Source organism: Cyprinodon variegatus, unplaced genomic scaffold (assembly GCF_000732505.1).
Source record: "Cyprinodon variegatus isolate N-32 unplaced genomic scaffold, C_variegatus-1.0 Scaffold71, whole genome shotgun sequence".
Classification (NCBI taxonomy): domain Eukaryota; kingdom Metazoa; phylum Chordata; class Actinopteri; order Cyprinodontiformes; family Cyprinodontidae; genus Cyprinodon; species Cyprinodon variegatus.
Window position 1 is genome coordinate 641724 of NW_015150524.1, and position 21600 is coordinate 663323.

Consider the following 21600-nt stretch of genomic DNA (forward strand, 5'->3'; position numbering starts at 1 on the left):
ATGGAACCTGAAAACTGATTGGTTAATCAGCAGTATTACTATAATCCAATCACCTTGTCTATATAAAAGGGGATTATTTAGGCCACTAGCTATCAAATGATTTCCGTGCTTCTATCACATGATTTAAAACTTGTTTCCACAATATATTTTATTCAACACATGGTATTATAAATATGTCTGTTCATTTAGCACTTTAACTCTCATTGAATTTAAACTGGACCCTTATATATGAAGGGATCACTATGCTGGATTTCCCAAGAAGCTGGTCTCTAATTAAATGGTGAGGCGGGTCGACCCCTTCGGTCCAAAATAGCACCTGTACCCTGCTCAAAAAAATACTTTAAACACCCTCCCCTGCAGACTTACAGCAAAGCCAGGCTGTGGCTAATGAATGCTAGCAGGGCAGTGCTGTGGAAAGCAAAAACAGAGATAAATATCAGAAGTTTGTGGTAGTTGAGCCTCTCGGTGACATGAATGAAAGGATTCTGCTCAGTTTTGGATCTTTGTGGTGCTGCTCGGGCTGAATCGCGTTGATTTTTACAGCAGGACTGGATCGGAGCCTGTAGAGACAGCTGTTGGGAAGCACACATGTTGTTCTGGCAGTCATACACCGAAAACTTCCGGGCTCCGCTGCAGAGACATGGCGGCGGAGACGGCAGCAGCTACACACGGTAAGGTTTTCATCAACCTGACTCTGCACTGCTCATATTTTTGTTGACAGTAACTAGTTTGTTAATATAAAGTTTCTCTGAAAGTCAAACACAGTGATGTGTTGGTCGAAACGATCCGATTCAACGAACCAGTTCCCTTATGTGAACCATGAAAGCTGATTCGGATCACATGTTCACACTCACGAACTTGTTTGTATGCTGTAAATCAACTGCATTTTACTTATAAGAAGTTGGTGAACTTTTATGTTTGCTTTATATTTATTTATCAAGTTTTATAAAATTGTCTTAAATTAATGGACTTTTTTATTAGTTGGTTTAGTCTATAAATTCCCAAACCAGTTTGTTTGGGATAGTTATGTTGAAAACACACAGTTGTATTATTTGTCTTGAGGTAAATTTAAATAAAAGATTAAAAAAAATGCACAAAAAAAAATCATCTTTCAAATGCTTTATTTAAATAACGTTTCTACATTTGATTTCTGCATACCTCCTTAGTACTGCACAAATTAGGATATGGAGATAACTGATTATAACCAGTTATCCTGTTGATATCAAGCAAAAAAATTGCATGCAAGGGCAAACCATAAAAAAATAAATCGGGTTTAAAAATGATAAGAAAGCTGGATTTGCAGCTAAAGCATTTTTCATTGAAGAGTGAAGGACAGTTAGGGTACACATCTATGGTACTATGTTCAGAAAATAGGTTTGTGTGTAAAGTACAACGCGTAAAAACATACACAAAACCTGGTTTATTTTTTTTATTTAGTTATGTGCCTCCAGGAATCAACTCTTTACAACAGGAGCAAAATAGCTCGGATCCCTTAAAAGTACACGGAATTCCCATCAGGAATGTAACACAATGACGGAAGCTGGGGAGCCTCTGATTGGCTAACCCTTCTGCAGTGGGCACAAGCTACGGCCAGTGATTGGCTAGTTTCCGTGCTGGCATCGTTCCTGGGGCTGCTGGTGTTGGTGACCCAGCAAGACAGTGAGACTGTACGCTGTGGGAGCCATGTTGATGCCTGTTTTTGTGTCAAACGGTACACTTTGGATGGTTAAAGGACTGCCTCTGATAGACTGGAAGCCAGAGCGGTGATTTCCCAACCGCTATGAGAAGAGCGTACCTCGCTGGGATGGTACAGAGCGCGCTCGAGGAGAACGGGTTTTAATTCACCGGGCAGCTGATTCAAAGCAAATGAAGTTGATGCTAGTTAGCTTGCTAGCAACAGCTGTGCAGACGCTGCGTGGGATGCAGTTTCTGGATTCTTACAATATTCTTCCTCAGTTTGTTGCCTTTTGCTGAGCGGACGTCAACCCGGCAATTGGGACTCGCTTCTTAAACCGCTCCTTTAGCGCTGTTGATTTTTTTATATATAAAAGATGGCTTTGTAAAGCTAGCTAACGTTAGCATGCTGACAACCAGTCCGCATCTTTCGTCACGACTGTTTGTTAGCTGATGGGGTTCTAACTTGGTGTCTCTCTAGGGCTGTTTGCCACTAGTTTGAGGGAGGAAAATAGCTTAAATAAGCCAAATAGAATTATGGTGGTGAATTCCGTCTCCGGACAAAACTACCTGTTCGCCTCCCCAGCCTGCCGATGAGCAGCTAACGGGTTTAGCAGCAGAACTTTGCTCCAGCGGGTGTCTCACAAGCTGCAGAGCCCTCTTTTTTTCTCCCCCTCCTTAACCGAGCCCTTACCCGAAGCAAGCTGGCGGCCCTTCGAGTAGAAGCCGAGGACAAGGAGCTGGGGCCCATGGCCTGGGTGCTGAAGATGGACGATGCCACTATCGAGTCGGGGCTGGTGCACGACTTCGATGCTAGCTTGTCTGGCATCGGGCAGGAGCTCGGGGCTGGAGCTTACAGCATGAGGTTAGAGACGGACGCTGCTTTCGGGCAAAAACACACACTTTCTTCATGTTTGAACGTTAAAGATGTTCGCGCGAGAGCTGGGTTATAATCCCCTTTGTAGTGTGTTGTAAATGTTTCTTTGTTTTCAGGTTTGCAGTACAACAGTCACAGCGGGGTGCCACGATCGGGGTCAAACATTAGACCCACGAGACTGTAAATGGAAAAATACCGTTTCATATTGTGTGTATGTTGGGGGAGTAAACACGTCAGATCAGTTGATCCTGTTCCCTACACAATGTGTTGCTACAACATATATACAAACTTGCTCTCAACGAGGAAGTGCGTAGAAAAATGACGTAGCTGTTTATCTCTATCTTGAAACAAAAGGTTTTCCTGCTCACATCTTAGTCTGCTGTTGACACACTCACTGTGTCTTGGATTACAGGAGAGAGTAATGAATGTAGAACACAAGTTTGTGTAAGCAAGGGAGGTACTTATTGTGAACTTTACCTATTTATTGATTTGTGCTGTAATGATTAATTCATTCTGTGCTCTTATGTAGAACCTAGACATGAGGGTTTCAAGGTATGTGAACCTTGAATGAAAATAACTTAGTATTTGCTTAAAAGAAACTAAATGAATGGATGGATGGGTACACTTGAATTCAGAAAGTTGATTAAAGAAAATGTAGCTGTGAAAAATATCCCAAAACTAGGATGTTCTAGAGTTAACTGTCATAGGGATGCAGCTAAAGACTATTTTGCCCATCGATTAATCTGTCGATCCTTTTTTTTTTTTTTAAGATTAACAGCCAGATTGCAAAAGTTTCCTTAAAGATTTTACACAGAATTGAAACCAGTTAAAGCTTAATCTGTGCCCTTAACTTCTGGATAGACCATATATAAATGGACAAATGTTTTTCAACTTGAGTGCAAAATGTTTTGTTAAATTTATTTTTGATTGGTTTCAGATCCGTCGCTCCTACCAGCATGTTCTTTAATTTGTCATTTTTATGCAAATACAATTGAGTAACATTTTGTCCTTTTTCAAATTCCTACAGATATGTTGTTCACCGTATTTTAAAGTGCTTAATCTTAAAAATACATTACCTCAATGTAGGGTTGTCACGATACTAAACTTTTCAACTCGATACCGATACTAAGTAAAATATTCAATACTTGATACCCTTTTCGATACCACAAGAATAAAAACAAAGACTCTAAAATTCAACAGAAATATTTTAATTACTAAAAAAATACAAGAAATAAATAAAAAAAAAACAATAAGAATAATATTTTGAGGTTGTATGCTGTGCACAATATTAAGCAAGTTTGATAAAGAACTTACAAAATTAAAATTAAGTGTTCCTTCCTTGGCTATGTTTTGCAGACATAACAATGACACTAGCCAAACCAGTTAAAAAACAAAAATAATTCTCACCAGCTGCACCTGTTACAAAAAAAGTCTGAAACAGAAAAATGTTCAGAAAGTGCATTGTCCTCTATTCTGCACTTTAGATGGCTGTATCGATACCTTTGAAAATGAGCATTTTATCCGGATACAACGTTTCAGTATCCATACTTTTTTGAGTATCAATATTTTTGACAACCCTACCTCAATGAAATAAATTAGTTGGCACTTGTTTAGATTAGTTATGTACCGGTGTGTCTTGTGATATTACTTTAACATATGTTGATTTCCTGCATGGTATATCACCTAAAGTTAATTGGGTTTCTTTTGGTCAGGGTCATCTGCCATATTTCATAGGTCAATTAACTAGAATGAAACATAGATGCCGAAAAATGAGTCGTAATCTAAAGTTTGAAGAAAGTATTAAGATCTTAAATTTTCTTTGCCTGTTTATCTTATTAATATACTGGATGCGTGGGTCTGTTTATTTGAATCATTGGGGGAAGGTTCCCTTTCCTTATATATAGATATTTATAAAATTATTTAGGAGATAAAATGCATATGTTGGTACTTATTTTTTGGCTGTGTGTTAACTGGAATTAGTTTCCAATCAAAAATTACACAACATCAGGTCAATTTGGCTAAAGCCCTCTTGAGGGTCATCATAAAACCTCTTCCTTATAATGTTATATTTATTTGGAAATCATCTCCAGGAGTTTAACTGGCATTTGTTTGCCAAACGTTTTGCAAACATAACATTGGATAATAAAAAATATGATTACTTAAGATTTAACTTAAATAAACTAATAATAAAATTGTAGGCTGTTGTTATGTAGTTATTTAGTTAACTGGGCTAACTGATTGTATAGGGCCTCCATTTAGCTGCATGAGGCATGCCACTCTTGGTTTACAAAAAATAGTTTTAAAACAACTGTCTGCTGGGGTAATCCAATTCCAACTCATGAATCAATGTTCTGCAACATTTAGATGCATCCCGGCCTAGGAACATATGAATCAAATGGCTGATTTATCTCTTCCAACATGTCATCGGGTTTTGCTGAGTCTCGGTAATGATCCATTGGTTTGATTTAAAGGGTGCTACAGCAGAGCTGTGTTAAACAATTGTAAAGTTGTTGGGTGATGGATGGACAAAGTGTTTGGATTAGTTTTTTTTGTTCTTAGTGCATGCTAAAAGCAAGGGGTTTGTATTGTAGCCTTCTTTCAGCCAGCTAGCTTGGCAGCTAACTAAATTCAGCCTGGTTCATTCTGGTGTCCCATTAAAATGAGTTTCAACGATTTAAAAGAGCATGACCTATATTAGCTTGTTTTCTTTTTTTGTTTAAAGCTATAGCTTTATAAACCCTCTGTGTTCATTAATACCAATAACTGGCCCATGTCTAGACAAGAGTAAAATTTGTAGGTTACTAAGAGTTTTTGTCTATTTAACCTGCCATTTGCTAGAAGTATAAAATGCATCATGTTCCTGACTCTTTCGATTTTTGAAAGCATCCCAATCCCCTTGAATTTGCATCAGTATACGGGGTCCATCAGATGTTGGTCAGCTGCAGATTTCTGAGCCTAAATGCTCATGTTCAGTTTCACCCTGAAATGCTTCACACATTGCTAGTAGCGATGCACCGTCCCCCTTTCTTCAAATTCTGATATTTGAATTTTTTAATATTTGCAAAGCCCAATGCCAGAGCTCTGTTTGCTTTACCTCCATCATCGGCACTGATTTTTTTTCTTTTATTCTTCTTCCATAAAATCCTTTTTACAAGCAAGTATTAAATGTATACATTTATATCACAAAAGGCAATTGGAGTTCAGTATAAGGTCAGAAAGAAAGTCGTTAAAAACAATCAATTGAGTTTAACAGGACAGATTGAATTCTGAAAACGAATGCAAAGGGTTGCAAAAGGCCCATGAGATGCAAACTTTCCTGCTTTCAAGAGAAATTTACTCTTAAATCTATTATAGAAATGGAATGAATTCATCAGGCCGATTTTCACCCATCTTCTTCTGCAATACTGGGACTGATACAGATTAATGTTGGAATGTCTGCAGCTGGAATGGTCACTGCACCAGATCTTGGTCATGAAATCATTTATTTTGTGGTGGTCAGCAAATGTCCATCTGCATAGACTTCTTTCACATCTTTTTTAGATAAACCCTAGCAGACATTGTAGAGAAGCACCTGTTCACTTACTGGGGTTTCACTATGTCTGCCCTGCGTTATGTAAGAGGTCAGTGGGATGGAGGGGGTGATATTTCGCTGCGCGGGGCAAGACCTCCAGGGATGAGCATGTGTTTATCAGCAGCCCCTTTGCTCCTTCTGCCTGCTTATCTGTGTGTGACGTAGGCGTGTGCCAGTCGTCCATGAGTGCAAGTGAGTTCAACGGTGCTGAATTCATGGTATGCATGCAAGTGAATTAGTGAAAACAGAGAGTGTGCTATCTGTGATGCTGGGCTGGGTTTGAACCCGGCAGCTGGTGGGAACAAAATGTCTTCATGTTTTTTATTTTTTCCTGGATCACACTCTTCAGGTTTCAGGAGGCCGGTATAGGTCATGGTGTGATGGTTTGGATGGCTCAGGGTTACAATAGAATAGATTGCAGAGACAGTTTTTCAAAGGAAAAGGGAACAAACTCTAGACATTCCTGCAGGCTGTTTCGCTCATGACTCACAATAACATTCTTATAAAATGACACCTTCTGCAGTGTAGGGCTTTGTTTTTCTCCATGCTTGCTTGTTTTTAAGTGCAAACAGACCACCCATTTGACACCCCATCAGTGTTTGTCAGGGATTAAGGAGGACTGGTGATGATGTGTGAGGGGTAACGTGAGCAGATGCATCCATCTCTAGGCGTTTCTGATCATTCATCAAGGTGAAGCCTCATGCATGTATAATAGGAGACCATTGATCAACGAAACCGCTTTATCACCTCTAAAATAGGCTCATTTGTTTAATAATTTAAGGGGGAGTTAATCCATGACAAATGTTCTTGGAGATAAGAATCGAGGGGGATCTTGTTTTGAAAAATTGAGGCAGTGTTTTTTTTTTTTGTTGTTGTTTTTTTTTATGTTTTCCAGATGTTCGTGATTACCTGGCAATAAAAATAATTGTTACAGAATGACTTAAAAAGATTGAAGAGTTGAGCTAAGCTACATTTAGGACATTTTTTGGTCTTTAATGAAGTTCTTCAGATATCGTCTTGATTGTGGCGTTTTCTAAATCATACTGTCTCTGTTTTTCAGTGATGTGCTGGCTCTGCCCATCTTTAAGCAGGAGGACTCCAACCTTCCACCTGAAAGCAAGACCAAAAATCCTCCATTCCAGTATGTGCTGTGTGCTGCCACCTCGCCTGCTGTCAAGCTGCACGACGAGACGCTTACTTACTTAAATCAAGGTAACGGTCAAAGTGCAATCAAAATAATTATCCTGGTTTGTTTCATTCAACTAAGCCCCCGTAAGCTTCCTGCAAACTTGCAACTCTAACTTTTGGACTCAACTATATTAATTGGATTTATTTGTATTAAATCAATTGATTTAGGAGACATTTTTGGCTTTTACAAGTTTTGCTTTATTGTGATCTGTTGTTTTTTTGGATGTCGGGGTCGTTCAGATTTCTATATGATGAGAGTCTGAAGTTCCCCACATGAGTGACAGAAGTCATGATCTCACACATGTCATGCTGTGTTTACAGAAGTCAATATAAACAGGTGTAACTGCCTAACACAGGTGGGCGAGTGTTGGGTTAGTTTTTGCAGTATAACTACTCAATATGCTCAGTGCAAAAAAGACGAGCTGTCAGGATTGGCTTATTTTAAGTAACATCCTCTAGATTGTGGTTTATTTGATGGTATGTGTTAGCATAATAAAATAGAAGGTAGAGGTAAGATTCCAACATGATCAATAAGTGGTTTCCATATCACTTATTTATATAAAAACTTTTTCTTGGATGAGTCATTATCTGGGGTCTTAGTTTGCTATGAACTCAGAACAGAAAACATGAACGCTATTTACCTTCAACATTCACCAACTTCATTGCATGTTTTCCCAGCATCATGCACCCATAGTCTAGCGCCATTGGTGACATATGCAGTGTCTGGGTTGTTCATTGTTTATGTTTGCTCTTGGCGCCTCCACCTCCTTCTGTTAGTAATTAAGTCATTTTTTTCCACCATTCAGTAATGTAAATGTTCCATAAAATGCATCCATTCAGACATATGACAATTGCAAGTCTAATTTTAGGCCACATGTCAAATGGTACTTGTTTTTTTTGTTTTTTGTTCTTGATTTATTAAAAATAAGTTTTTTAAATTAAGTTCTAATATTTATCTCCCTTGAATGAATGTTAGAATTCTAGATTTTTCATATGTTTTTAAAGTAGTGTGTTCTGGTTAAAGGTACAGGAATTCTTAATATGTATTTTTGTGTCAGACCAAGAAAAAACAGTTGCTTTCAAAAGTCTTGGCAAAAAAAATAGCCGTACGTTTTGTATCAATTAATGCATAAATAAAAAGCAATTATAAAGAAGCCATGCATCTGTTGCTGAACAGCAATGATTAATTTTAGTGATCACGTATGTGTAATTGTTATGATGGTAATTATCAGATAAATAAATGCTATCACTACTACAACCAGAAATAATTACTTATAAGTAATAAATAAGTTTGTTTCCTGAATGATTAATATTTGAATATAAAGAACTAAAGAAAACGTAAACTTAAAAACAAACATCAATAAATGTAAAACAAAACTTTAAAATATTCATTTCATTTTATAAACTCCCGCCTTTAGTGTTTCTTACAGTTAAAAACTAAATCTTTTGTATCACAGCATTTTATTTTAAAAACTGTTAAACCGAACATAAGGATCCGCTTTCAAGTTATTGTCCCAGTAAAAATTGAGAATATGCTCAGAGATGCACCTATAACCGGCGTGTTTTTGTTTTTATTTTGAAGATTGCTAAAACATCCCATGTGTCGTATAAAGCTCTAATCACCTTATCAGTCAGACCCCTATGATCACTGTGAACTAAATGATGTAAATAATGGGTTTAATGGTAACCATTGTTCAGCTGACTGTATGGCTGTATGTTCAGCCCTTTGTCTCAAATGTAAACGTTGTCTGTAAACCTTACCTCATAATCCAAGAGTCTATTTTCAGCCATCCTGCATTTTTGTTCTTCATTTTCTGATCTATTCAGATCTCTTTCCCTTTGTTTTTAAATCTCAGTTATGTATATGTTACAGCATCCCTTGGTGTTTGATTTTTGTCATAATTTGAAGTAATATTGCTGATATCTGGATCAACCAGGATATTCTTATTAACCTATGCACTGAGTAGCTTGCAGTTTACCTCAACTTTCTCTCATTTAGGCCAGTCTTATGAGATCCGTATGTTGGACAACAGAAAGGCGGGGGAGCTGCCAGAGCTCAACAACAAGATGGTGAAGGTAAGAGCCGTTAAAACTTGATTACAAACGTCTGCTCCTTGTGCTCTTCATACCTAATCCGCACGTGTTTGTACGCAGAGCACAGTACGGGTAGTGTTTCACGACCGGCGGCTGCAGTACACGGAGCACCAGCAGCTGGAGGGCTGGAGGTGGAATCGTCCTGGGGACCGTCTCCTTGACATCGGTAATGAAGGAAACATGCTCACAAACGTTTACTCTACTGTCCCTTGTGTTAGCGTGTGACGTGCAGCTTAAATATCTCTGCGTCTGAAACAGATATCCCCATGTCAGTGGGCATTGTTGAGCCCAAGACTCACCCCTCCCAGCTCAACGCTGCAGAGTTTCTGTGGGACATGAACAAAAGAACTTCTGTTTTCGTGCAGGTAACAAAAAACATCCCCCTGTGCATCAACCATGCTTGCTCTTTTTTTGCTAACACCGGCGCCACAGTATTTCCACATCAAACATATTTTGATGAAGCTGTCCTCCATTCTGTCTGCAGGTGCACTGCATCAGCACAGAGTTCACTCCCAGGAAGCATGGCGGAGAGAAGGGCGTCCCCTTCAGGATCCAGATCGACACCTTCACCCAGGGAGACGGTGGAGAGTACGCAGAGCACCTCCACTCCGCTTCTTGTCAAATTAAAGTCTTCAAGGTACACAGTCAGGCTCTCTGCGTAGCCTTTGAACCTCTCCTTTATCATAGTTGTTGTTTTAACAAGTCTTCTCCTTGTTCAGCCAAAAGGGGCCGACCGTAAGCAGAAGACTGACAGGGAGAAGATGGAGAAGCGTACCCCTCAGGAGAAGGAGAAATACCAACCTTCCTATGATACCACTATCCTATCAGAGGTCAGCATGTTTCTACTACGAACTAACAGGCTTTTTTTGAGGCTTCTGCACACTTTAAAATATTGTAATTTTTAGTCTAGTTTCCATTAGTTGAAAACATTAGTTTCTCCTCTAAATGAACATCCATCAAAATACTGTAAGCAATAATCTCTAGGGGCTATGATTTAATGAGCAGAACTGCCGTTCATTTGAAGCCGTCCTCTTCTCAATGTGTGGATTTTACTCCAGCGCTACATCACCGTTTTTCTCGTTAAGTTGCTGTCTAAACCTCTTTGGTGGGGGCTCCAGAGCAGAATCAGGTTGTTTGTTTTATTGATAGAAATAAACTAAAACCATACCAGCTTTCATGTCCCTGCAGTAAGTGAAATTCTCATCCTATTACCGTAACTATGGTGCACTGTTATTAAGAAACTTTACACCTCTGCTCTCCAACGGGTACCCATCCTCTTATATAATGTGTAGGTTCCCTCTGGAGTGGCTGTAACCACTTCCTGCAACTATGAGAGCAGTCTGGTTTGTGCTTTGAGGTTGTTTGCGGTGACGCAAAAACAGGCTTATGTAGTCAGGTTGTGCATCCTTCTCTGGTACTTCACACCTTTTACTATAGTAACAAACAGCCCTGCACTATAAACACACCCTAAAATGGAACACACTATCACATTATGGAAAATGACAATCAGATTCCCCCTCCTACTAATATAAGGGGTTTTCTTTATTTCCTTGCAAGCCTTGTAAACTTGAAATAATTTATTTTGTCTTAGTGTTCATTTACAGCTTTCTATGTTTACTTATACAATAGAGGTTTTTTTAAGCAAGCAATACCTTTGTTTAAAGGAATTTTTTTTGTCTGAAATGGATTTAATAAATAGGCTTTGGATGAGATCCTTAAGCTCATTCTAGGATTATTTTTCTAACTTTTTAATTTTCGGCTCATCCAGAGATTAATCTAACAGTTAGAGGATGTTATTTTTCTCATCTTATTACTAAGGCCACTTTAATAATTTCTCAGTTTAAGAAATGTTTGTAAAGAGTATTAAGAATCCTGTTGCTTATTCTATTCAACAGGTTTGTGCTCAAAAAAAGATAATTCAATCATATTTGAAAATATATCTAAAACAATAAAGTCATAAAGTCTGCAGACATTCTGTAACACAACCAACACATTTAGCTTTATTATTCCATGATTGGGATTAATATAAGCCAACTTTTGCACCTTTTTTGAAGCTAAACTATTGTGAAGATCAACAACTTTGCACAAGAGCAAATGTAATTTGACTAATTGGAGCCCAGTGTGACGAGTGTACTGAGGGAAACAGCTGTAGTCACATCTAGCCAGGGCAGACTCTGTCCTTTCTTCTTCCCTCCCTCAGAACCTTTGCTTTCATTCTTTTGGCTTTGGCTTGATCAGAATACATCCACTTGTAGCTTCTCTACCTCCCGTTTCTTACTTCCATCCCCTCACCTTTTCCAGCATCAACAGTAAGAGCGCTATCAAGAAAAGGTGAGCTCTGGATTGTTTTCCTGAATCCGGATAGCTTACAGCCTTAAGATTGTTATAAATGGACATGCACGTGATTGATGCTAGTCAAAGTGGGACTACAGCCTTCTAGAAATTTACCGCAATAAACAAAAGTTTGACAAATGAAGCTCTTCGTTATAAAGCAACACAGGTGTGCACACAGAGCATAGTTGAAGTGATGTAGTTTTTTTAAGCTCTATAAAGGGAGATGTGCCTGAATGTCTTGTCATGCAAAGAATTGTGGGTAAGGGTTTAGCTCCTGGTGGCAGCTAGGAATATCATGAGGTCCCTATACTAAATGATTTGTTGGCAGTAAGCCTCCTGTTTTCTAGTCCTAGCTCCTTCCTTACTGCAAGCTTCATTCCAGTAGTACCTATGGGTGACTGCTGAAGAACCCTTACTAATTTATTTTGTTCTCCTCATTGTGACCTTTCCTCTTTCTTTACTTCTCTTCCTTGTTTCTTTTAGCTCTATTTCCTTGTAACCCTTCTTCTGCATTCTCTTTTCCTTTTTTCTATGCGTCCTTCTGCACCTTTGGGTCCTCCTTCCTTTTCATTTCATTCTTTCCTTTGTCGTGGTTATCTGACCTGTGTCCATTGTTTCGGTTCCTCCCTTCTTTCTCACTTTTTCTTTCTTGATAAAAGAATGCTATTGTACACACCTTCATGTTTTCGAGTTTTAAAGTGCTTCTGTCTTTTCTTTCTTGATCTTGCCCTGTCTTCCTTCCTCCCTGTCCATCCCTCTTTATTTTCTATCCTATCTTTCTTCATTGTTTCCTTTCCTCTGTCCTTCCTGTTGGCCTTATTTTTTTTCATTTTCATCCTGGTGTCCTTTTATTTCATTCTTTTAATTTGTTCATGTCCTTTTTATTTTCACTTATTTCAAGATTTTTTTTTTTTGTATCACTTCCCTTTCCCTCCTTCATGCCCTTTCTTATTTCTTCTGTCCTTCATTTTACTTCCTGCCTTTAATTTCTTTCTGTTTCCAGTCTGATTTAAATCAGTGGAAATGACTCATCATTTTAATGTAGAAAGTTTATTTTTTAAACACATGGAGAGAAAAAAGCTTTTAGAACCTGAGAATAGAGGTCAGGTCTCAGAGCTCGTATTTTGGTTCGTAGTGAGAAGTCCTGGATCTGTGTGTCTATGTGACTCACTGGCTGCTAACCTCTGCTGTGTGTCTCTGTGTAGACGAGGCTTGAGCCCATCATTGAAGATTCGGGCGACCATGAGCTGAAAAAGTCCAGCAAGCGGACACTTCCCGCTGATTGTGGTGACTCCTTGGCCAAGAGAGGCAGTGTAAGCAGCCTGCTCTCCTCCCCCCCTTTCCTTCTGGTCACACCATCCACAGTCTGTCTACATTTTAGACTCCTAGACATTCAGCCGACGTAAAGGGGACGGTAGAACACTAAATATTTGTGATTAGGAAGATTGGAGCTGATGCAAAGATACATTCCTGGTATTTATTGACTTCTCCATAGGTTTTGCATATAGGTGCAATAAAGTTTTTTCTCTTTATCATTAGTTTGTCTGCAATCACTGCATTATTTATGGACATGTGTGTGTCTGCTCAGTGCTCCCCATGGCCAGACGCCGCCTACACCAGCACCAACCAGGCAGCTACCCCTTCCTTCTCCTCCACCCCTCTCTCCACCTACACCACCTCCTCTGTGCTGGACAGGTAATTCAGTTGCATTCTGTGATTAGTTAGATTCATGCTCTTATTAAAATGTCATTTATTCTGTTAGCGGTGTTGATTGTTGTTTTTGTCATTTTCCAGTGACTCATCCTCCCCCAATCACCAGGTGGATCCTGGTGGCCACAACAACTCAGAGGTTAGTATCTTATTACATGTCTGCTTCAATTGGAAGAGTATTGTCTTTACTTGACTGATTTTTATCCCAATTGGACATTTTTAAGTTTCTATATGTTAAGATATCAGTCAGATTTCCGGGGATTTATTAGATTAGATTAGATTAAATGAGCTTTATTGATCTCACAGCGGAGAAATTCACTGGTCACATATTGGCATAGTAATTAAAGAAGGTGCAAACAAGGAGGAAAAGGTGCATTAAGAATAAACAATATATACAGTATATCAAGATAAATAAGGATTATAATCCGAATAATAAGGATTATTAAAACAAAGAACAGAGTTCTTCAACAGTTAGAACAGTCACTGCTTTACAAAGCTACTCCACTTAATGTCTTTCAGAAAATATAATCTCTGTTATATTGATATGATTTTTTTCTTTCTTTCTTGGCAACAATTTATTTACCAAAGAAAAGTCCAAATAATAAATCAGTTCAGTTGAGGTTATTCTTGATTGTACTTCAACAGATATAGAGAAATGTCCCAGGCTGCATCTCAAAGCAAACAGTCATCCTTGATCTGTTTGCGCCTATCCAAAAATACATGGATCACCCAGAGATTGATTTTAGTTACTTAATAAAGCCCCCAACACTCTGAAGATATTTTTTATACTTTTTTATGTGGATATTTCGTTCAGTTCCGCTATTAACAAGATAAAAATTACACCAAATGTTATGTGTAAATTTCATAAAAATAAATAACTATAATAATAACCAATAAAAGGCACGATATTAACAACAGATAACAGACGGAGTGACGCATGCGGCTCACATGATCTAAGGCATGGCTGTTGAATGCACTAATGAATTCTCCAACACATGCAAATATCAGCCGTAACAAGGAAAAAAAACAATCGACCAAAAATACCAGCCGGGTGATGAATCGGGCGATCCCTAATAGCAGTGAAATGCTATGCATCTTGCAGTTATTTAAAGATTGTTTTGATAAAACAAATTGAGTTGTAAGAAATAAACTATCATTTCTTGTGTGTTTGCAGCAGTTGAGCCCCACTGCCTCCATACAGGACACGCAGAAGTGGCTGTTGAAGAACCGCTTCAGCTCCTACACTAGACTCTTCTCTCATTTCTCAGGTGTGTACAGCTTTGGCTTCAGTCATCTGGAAATAATTGATAACAGGCTTCCTTTTTGGGGTGATTTTTAATCGACTAAGGATTGCTTTAAGAGGAAAGTGCTTCTTTGACATATAGAGCAACTTTTAGATGAACACATTGCTATACTTGCACCTGGTGCATGAGTTCAAATCGAGCACTTTTGTTCCATTGATGCTAACATTTAAGAGCTACATGGAAAAGGTACCTCTGTAAGTCCCAATACTGTAATCTAGGTCTTCTTTGTAAATAGCAGGACCATTAGAAATTATGTTATGGAGCAAAAGGTTACAGATACCTACCCTGTTCTGCCACAGGTTCTGATTTATTGAAGTTGACCCGGGAGGACCTGGTCCAGATTTGTGGGCCAGCAGATGGGATCAGACTCTTCAATGCACTCAAATCCAGGTGGGTCTATATTTGCTTGTTTATTGAGCTTGTTGAAGCACGCTTGCAGTCTGTGTGTAGGAAAAACTCAAAAGGAGGGATTATATCGTTATTGCATGTTTTTGTTGTTGCTGTGAGCTAAACTGCCTGTGGCAGAGTGTGAGTGTGTTAACTGACTTCTCTTCATGCAGGTCAGTGCGTCCCAGATTGACAGTGTACGTCTGTCAGGAGTCTCCTCAGGGGAGCCCTCTGCTGGAGAGACACTGCACAATTGAAAATGGAGAACACCAGAGCTCTGCTAGTTTACATGGTGAAGAAACCATTTCTTTCCTGATAGTAGTGAAATACTGATGTGTTTAACTTTTCGCACCAGTCTTTGACGCCATCCTCCCTCTGTCTCTACAGTGTACCATGCTCTGTATTTAGAGGAGCTCACAGCTGCAGAGCTCATCCGTAAGATTGCATCTGTGTGTGGCATTCCTTTGGGAAGGATCCACCAAGTGTACAGGCAGGGTCCTACAGGCATTCACATCCTGCTAAGTGACCAGGTATGGGCATACAGGCATATTTTTATTTAACCACGACTAACTGGATCCAACCATCTCATAACAGAGACATTTTAATCTTATTATAGTGCATGAGTTTGAGTTATTCATTCTGCTGGTCAGGTTTAGTGTATTGGAAACATTCAAACCCATCCTCACAAATTAAATTTCTATTTTGAGAATTTTATATAATCCATAAAAGATGTATGATTTTAGTGATTTGGGGTGAAAATATATAAATCTTTGGCTGAAAAATGTTATTTAACCCTCCTTTACTTTAATACTCCTTGTATTAAAATCAGAGGTAGGCAGAATACCTAAACGTGCCATGGTAAGAGTAACACTAGTTTAACATGGTTTTAGGCAAATAAGAGTAAAGAATTACAATCCGAGAAAAAGTAGGTAATAAGCCTACTCAATTATTGAGATGATCAAAATACTTAATATGATAATAAAATAATTATCAGAAAGGCAAAGATAAGACATTCTGTACATATACTGATATTGTAAAGACTAAAGCCCTGAACACAAAGAACACGATTTTACATCAGATGCGATAGAAAATTGTGTCTTAAGAGGTGGCATTTAGCTCTCATTGACAGTGAATGGCGATGATCACCCGTGACCCCGTTTTCTGCAAGAGGACTTCCATAGCTCTGACTGAGAGAGACCCCAGATCTATATTGTTGGACTATGCAGCAACTGCGACGATATCATGGGTCCGACAGGAAGGGAGTCCCGGTTACAAAGTAAAACACATCCACTTCGGGGAAAATAGAAAGTGAAATCTCTTTTCAGACTGACAGCTGTCCCAGCATTCACCGCGGCAGCAACAGCTTCCAGGGGATTGCTCAGACTAATTTGGTTAAAAGTTCACTTTTCTGTTGCTGCTGTTCTACATAAAAACGTTAAGGTCCTTTGAGGCGATAACATTACACCTTAAGCTTCACTTTATGGCCCGTTTATCTATTTAGTGCGTAATTTAATAATAGGTTCCGATATTGAGAGGAAAGTAGCAACCAGCGGACCTCTGAAGATAACCACATCCAGGCCTTACCTTAGCCCATCTGCAGCAGCCCTCTCAGCATTGTTTTTTGTGAAAAGCTGCCAGCTCTGATGCGTTTTTTATTTTGTTTGGTTTTTTTTATTTGGTAAAATATTCCTTTTGTTTGTCTGTGTTAATCATTATTCCTCAACTAAATGGGGCGGAAATGTTATGATTTATTATTACCTAGAGAATGTTAGTAACAGGTGGTGAAAAGCAGGTCCGTGCGTCTGGTGATTTCATGAGTACGCTTCTGTTTCAATTTACACATATGTCCTGTATGCTCCTGTCCATACTTCCTGCATTCTTAACAAGAACGTACTCGATTAGAACATGAGTCCATACTTCCATAAACCCAAAGTAAATTTCAAGTTTTTTAACTACACTGCATCCAACAGTCTTTGTAGTTACTCAGGAAGCGCTGCAAATATTTCAATTCAGTTTATTTATATAGCACTACTTCACAACACAAGTCATCTAAAGGCACTTTACAGAGACTATTCAATCAGATCATGCAGTCGGATTGCTTCAAAGTTGTCTGAGGAAAACCAACTGATTGTATGGAGTCATTGACTCTACAGCAATCCCTAACACCAAGCATGCTTGTAGCGACAGTAGGGAGTAACACTTCCTTTTAATGGAACGAATACTCCAGCAGAACCAGGCTCAGTCTGAGAGGCCATCTGCCGAGGTTGACTGGGGTTCAATAAAACAGAAGCAGGGATGGAAAGGGGGGGGGTTTGTTTGTATGGTTTTTGTTTTTTAAGAACAGAATTTGTGACTGTGGAGCTATCATTGCTGTGGCATGTAGTCACAGCCTTAGTTTCCCAAGAAAGACTGCATAAAAATTAGTGAAGAGTTTTTTTTTTGGTTTTTTCCCCTTATCCTGACTTTTATGGTTGTCACATTACTACCTAGTTTCACTTATCTCACTATTGACACAAATGGCTAGTCAATCCAGCCCATGCCAGCCTTATAGCACTTCAAAAAACCAAAGGGACCAAATTGCTGCACAAAAGCAAAAACAGGAAATGCACTCCAAAGAACATGAGGTGGATTAGTTATAACTAAAGGTAACTAAACTTGGTCAAAAATTTGATATAAGATGAATTCTGTCTAGATCTTGTGCTTATTTTAAATTATTAGCCAGGTTAAACAGAGCTCAGTTAGAGCAGTTATGAACTTTCTGTTTTTGGATTCAGGCAATAAAATAACCACACATCTCTCTGATTTGCTATCCATAATAATAATAATCCCTGCTGTTATCCCATTACCAGATTTTCTTGGATTTCTCTAACATTGCCTCACTTGGAAATCGTATTTACAGAATATTGGCACACATTAAAGTCAAATTTCACATTTGATGCATTTTTGTTTTTCCTTTTAGATGGTTTACAACTTGTCTGATGAGAGCTGTTTTTTGATCAGCACTGTCAAAGGTAAACACATGCTTTAGTAATAAAACAGCTTCTGGTAGCAATCCACATCGTCTGTATTTGAGGATTTACTGTTCTTCTCTTACAGATGAGTTGGGCGAAGGAATTCATCTAATCTTGAAGTAGTGAGGAGCACAGATGGCGTCACTAATACTCCACGCTCTGCTTTGAAACAGAAGCCTCCTTCTGTCGCTCTGCATCCTCCCCGTCTCTCTTTAACGATCACTCGATGGAGCGCAGTGACTGCGCTAAAGCCAAGTAAATGTTAGAATCTGACATGGGTGTGACCTCTGTTTCATATTGAAAACATTATTAAATGAAGGAGATCAGTTACAACGTAGAGATTGGGGAGGATTTGAGATCAGGGGGGTATTTGACATTGTTCTGTGTATTTTGATTTATTTTTTTTTATATATATATATATAAATATATATGGTTTCTGTGTGGAAATGGGAGGGTGCAGGCTCCAAGGGAGAGGGGTGGATGGTGCTTTGGCATGCAAGAGACAGCAGGAAGTAAAAAAGTCACCTTATTGCTTGTTGCCCTTCCTATACAACCAGCGTTAGGCCAGTATTTGATGAAACTGTACTGCTGAACAGCATGCAATCCATACCAAGTTGCTTGAAAAAGAAACTTACTCTGCTTACTTAACATTGTTTGACAGGGATGTCTTAATTAACCTTTCTCTAATTGGCTGAGCGTGTTAACTCAGAATATTCAGGGTAAATGGGTGGAAGTGCTCTCATCTTTTGGCTTTTTTTGTTAAATAATTTTATGAGCTAATATCACCTAGTCTCACACTTTGTGATATAAGCTTACAGCCATATATCTGTCTGCATAACGTCTCTTTGAAGCTCAGCTAATGTACGTCCATATGGCCTGTGCTTTTACAGCTTTTAGTTAATCCTTTGAGTCAGCTCTTTCTGTTGCTCTTACTGAATTTACCCTTTCTGGTGCCATACAGGCTCATTAGCTTAGCTTTTTATTCCAAAATATACACAGAGTACATTAACGTCATTATTTGACTCCTCTGTTTTTATTAAAACACTGGTTTACAGAATTCTGGAGAAATGAATAGGAAATTGGTAGATAAAACCCCTCTGTGATGCTGTCCAATGGAGCATTAGTGCCTATCCCGGAAAAAGGAAAAAAACATACTTTATAGTGGACCAAATAGGCAATGACTGATAATCGTGCTCTGAGAGGAAATAAACCACAGTGAACTTTGAATTTGTGCAAATGTTAGGAGTTTAAACTGGTAAAGAAGTAGGGGGAGTTAAACAGCTAAATTTGCACTGGTGCCTAAACCTTGATTCCAGATCAGTTTTAAAGCAAGCATTATGCATCAGGTGATTAACAAATCATTGAATAATTAGTTTAGGTAATTGATTTGAAAAGATACAGCTTCATACAGACCATTAAACAGTGATCTTTTTTTTTCTCTCTTCCCACCCCATTTGAAATGTTTTTTTCTTTTTTTTTTTTATGACCAAAAATCCAGTTTTTCAGAAAACTGAAGTATTACACAAGACCAATGTTTGTTTTTTTCATCCCCACCAAGTTCAGAAATGTTGAGGCCTATGCAGTCAGGTTCAAATCTTGATGGTAGAATCTAATGCCCTCTATGAGGAGGGTAAGCTACAATAGGTCACTGCTTTAAAAGCTGACTATTCAGAGGGCTGCATCCGGACGTGTTCATGGAAAGTTTAGTGGAAGAAAGAGAGGAGGGGTTGTTGAAGTTAGACGAGTTGCTTCAGATCATCACTATTGAACCTTTCTGACCCATAACCAACTTAGTTCCTGCTCCTTACCACTTTTTCACCTCATTTTAACAGCTAAATTAAATGCAGCATTTTCTTTAACATAAAAAAGGACTTTGGACCACTAAGCAATCAGACCTCTTTCTCCTACATCTAGAGAAAATGCCTCTGCCATATCTGGTTTAAGAGAAGCTTGCCTTCATCTCCAAGGTACATCTTTTGGAGGTGACTCTTAGAAGTGAGTCTAGCTGCAGTCAACATCTTAAAAAATGTCTCAACTCTCGATTAAGCATGGCTTCACAATATTCTCAAGAATGTACTTTTGCACTTTAAGTATTTTTTTTTTCTTCCACTCAACTTTTTATAAATACACGTAACTACGGCTCTACAATTAGCCAGCTTCTTTAGGGTTTCAATGACTTGGTTGTGTGGACCATAAAATGGCCATAACATTAAACTTGTGTATTCAACCCCCTACTTTTTTTTTTTTTTTTCTTTTGGTCTAATGTTGTATTCTGAGAATTTGAAATTTATGGTTTCAGTGGATGTAAGCCTTGTTTATCAGAGTTGGAATATGTCTCTGTTTAATGAATCGGAGTTTCACTTTATGATTTCTGGCAGAAATGTTCTCCATGATTGATTTTTCTAAATGACTCAGATGCTCCTGTGTGCAGCAGGACAGTGGTAATATGCCACTTTTTGATTACAAAATAAAAGGTTGGTGGTGTACCCTAGCACAGAACATACATGTCATGTGTTTAGAGTGGCCTTACTGAAAAGTGAAAGAAAACCTTGCGACTCTGGAGGCTCTGCTTTGCTTCCAGTTTGATCCGTTTTGGCATTTTTGAAGAGGTTTACATGTGAAGGTGTCAGAATGTGTGTGTGCATGTGTATCCTTTTGTTCATTATGTCTGAAACTTTTTTTTTCTGTTAGTAAAAGAAGTTGTGTTTAGCTTGCTACGTAGTGAAGAAGAGCATGTGGATATTTGAGAGACCGATAAAATTTGTCACTGAGTGTATCCCCTTTCTTTCCCCCTCGTTATTTTTCCATACATTAGAGACCAAGCCTGCACTGAAGAAAATCACAAACTTCTAGCTCGATGTGTAGTCAGTAGTCCTACACCCCTTCCCCCTCAACATCCTTTTCTAACTAGATCAGAAAGAGATCGCCAAAACTCTTAAGGCTTTGAAAGCAGCTGTTTGTGTCTTGACATGCACCAGAGCCAAGACTGTAGCTCTTGAGGTGTTTATATAGACATGAGTGCTACGGCAGAGAAACCTGTGTTCATCTGACTAATTAGAATAAAGATGGATGTAAAAAGAATGGAAAATTTAGTCTACAGAAGGCATTACCTTGAGTTCTGCCATCTGTGTGAGCACGAGCCAGAAAGAGGTGACCACTGTTAACCTGATGCTTCTCATGTGCACAGTATCATATGCTGGAGATGTACACAACCACATGTGCTGGGAATAAATAATTTCATAACTTTGTTCTGTGTCCTGCCTGTTTTTGATCAAGAACAATGCTTAGATCAAGGTCTTTGTTTAGTATTAATGCAGAAAAGGAATTTGATTGTGTTAATTGGAACTTTTTCAAGTGTTGGAACCTTTTGGTTTCAATAATAAATCTGTGCAATTCATTAAAATTATACCAAAATCCTCCTGAAAGAATAAGAATAATGGTAATTTAACA

The 21600-nt window shown here is 38.6% G+C and overlaps 1 protein-coding gene across 4 annotated transcripts; it reads left to right on the forward strand.

Moving 5' to 3' along the window:
• Positions 1 to 385: 385 nt before the first annotated feature.
• On the forward strand, positions 386 to 21391 carry ubp1 (upstream binding protein 1 (LBP-1a)). 4 transcript variants are annotated; one of them, XM_015372349.1, is made up of 16 exons: positions 386 to 671; positions 7183 to 7334; positions 9310 to 9386; positions 9465 to 9570; positions 9663 to 9769; positions 9889 to 10041; positions 10124 to 10234; positions 12944 to 13051; positions 13327 to 13433; positions 13533 to 13587; positions 14623 to 14716; positions 15052 to 15142; positions 15313 to 15431; positions 15527 to 15669; positions 18099 to 18150; positions 18236 to 21391. In XM_015372349.1, the coding sequence occupies exons 1-16, from the start codon at positions 589 to 591 to the stop codon at positions 18271 to 18273; spliced, it is 1596 nt and encodes a 531-aa protein (XP_015227835.1). In that variant the 5' UTR covers positions 386 to 588; the 3' UTR covers positions 18274 to 21391. The 4 variants fall into 4 exon arrangements, with proteins under 4 accessions (XP_015227835.1, XP_015227834.1, XP_015227836.1 ...); XM_015372348.1 differs by lacking the exon at positions 386 to 671 and adding an exon at positions 1620 to 2539 and having other exon boundaries at positions 14626 to 14716; XM_015372347.1 differs by lacking the exon at positions 386 to 671 and adding an exon at positions 1623 to 2539.
• Positions 21392 to 21600: the final 209 nt, after the last annotated feature.

Bases quoted from the DNA above. Each gene is read 5' to 3' on its own strand.
- ubp1 (XM_015372347.1), top strand. From the start codon at position 2,424: ATGGCCTGGGTGCTGAAGATGGACGATGCCACTATCGAGTCGGGGCTG. The intron at 9,770-9,888 runs GTAACAAAAAAC...TTCTGTCTGCAG, and splicing joins GAACTTCTGTTTTCGTGCAG to GTGCACTGCATCAGCACAGA. The intron at 15,670-18,098 runs GTATGGGCATAC...TTTTCCTTTTAG, and splicing joins ACATCCTGCTAAGTGACCAG to ATGGTTTACAACTTGTCTGA.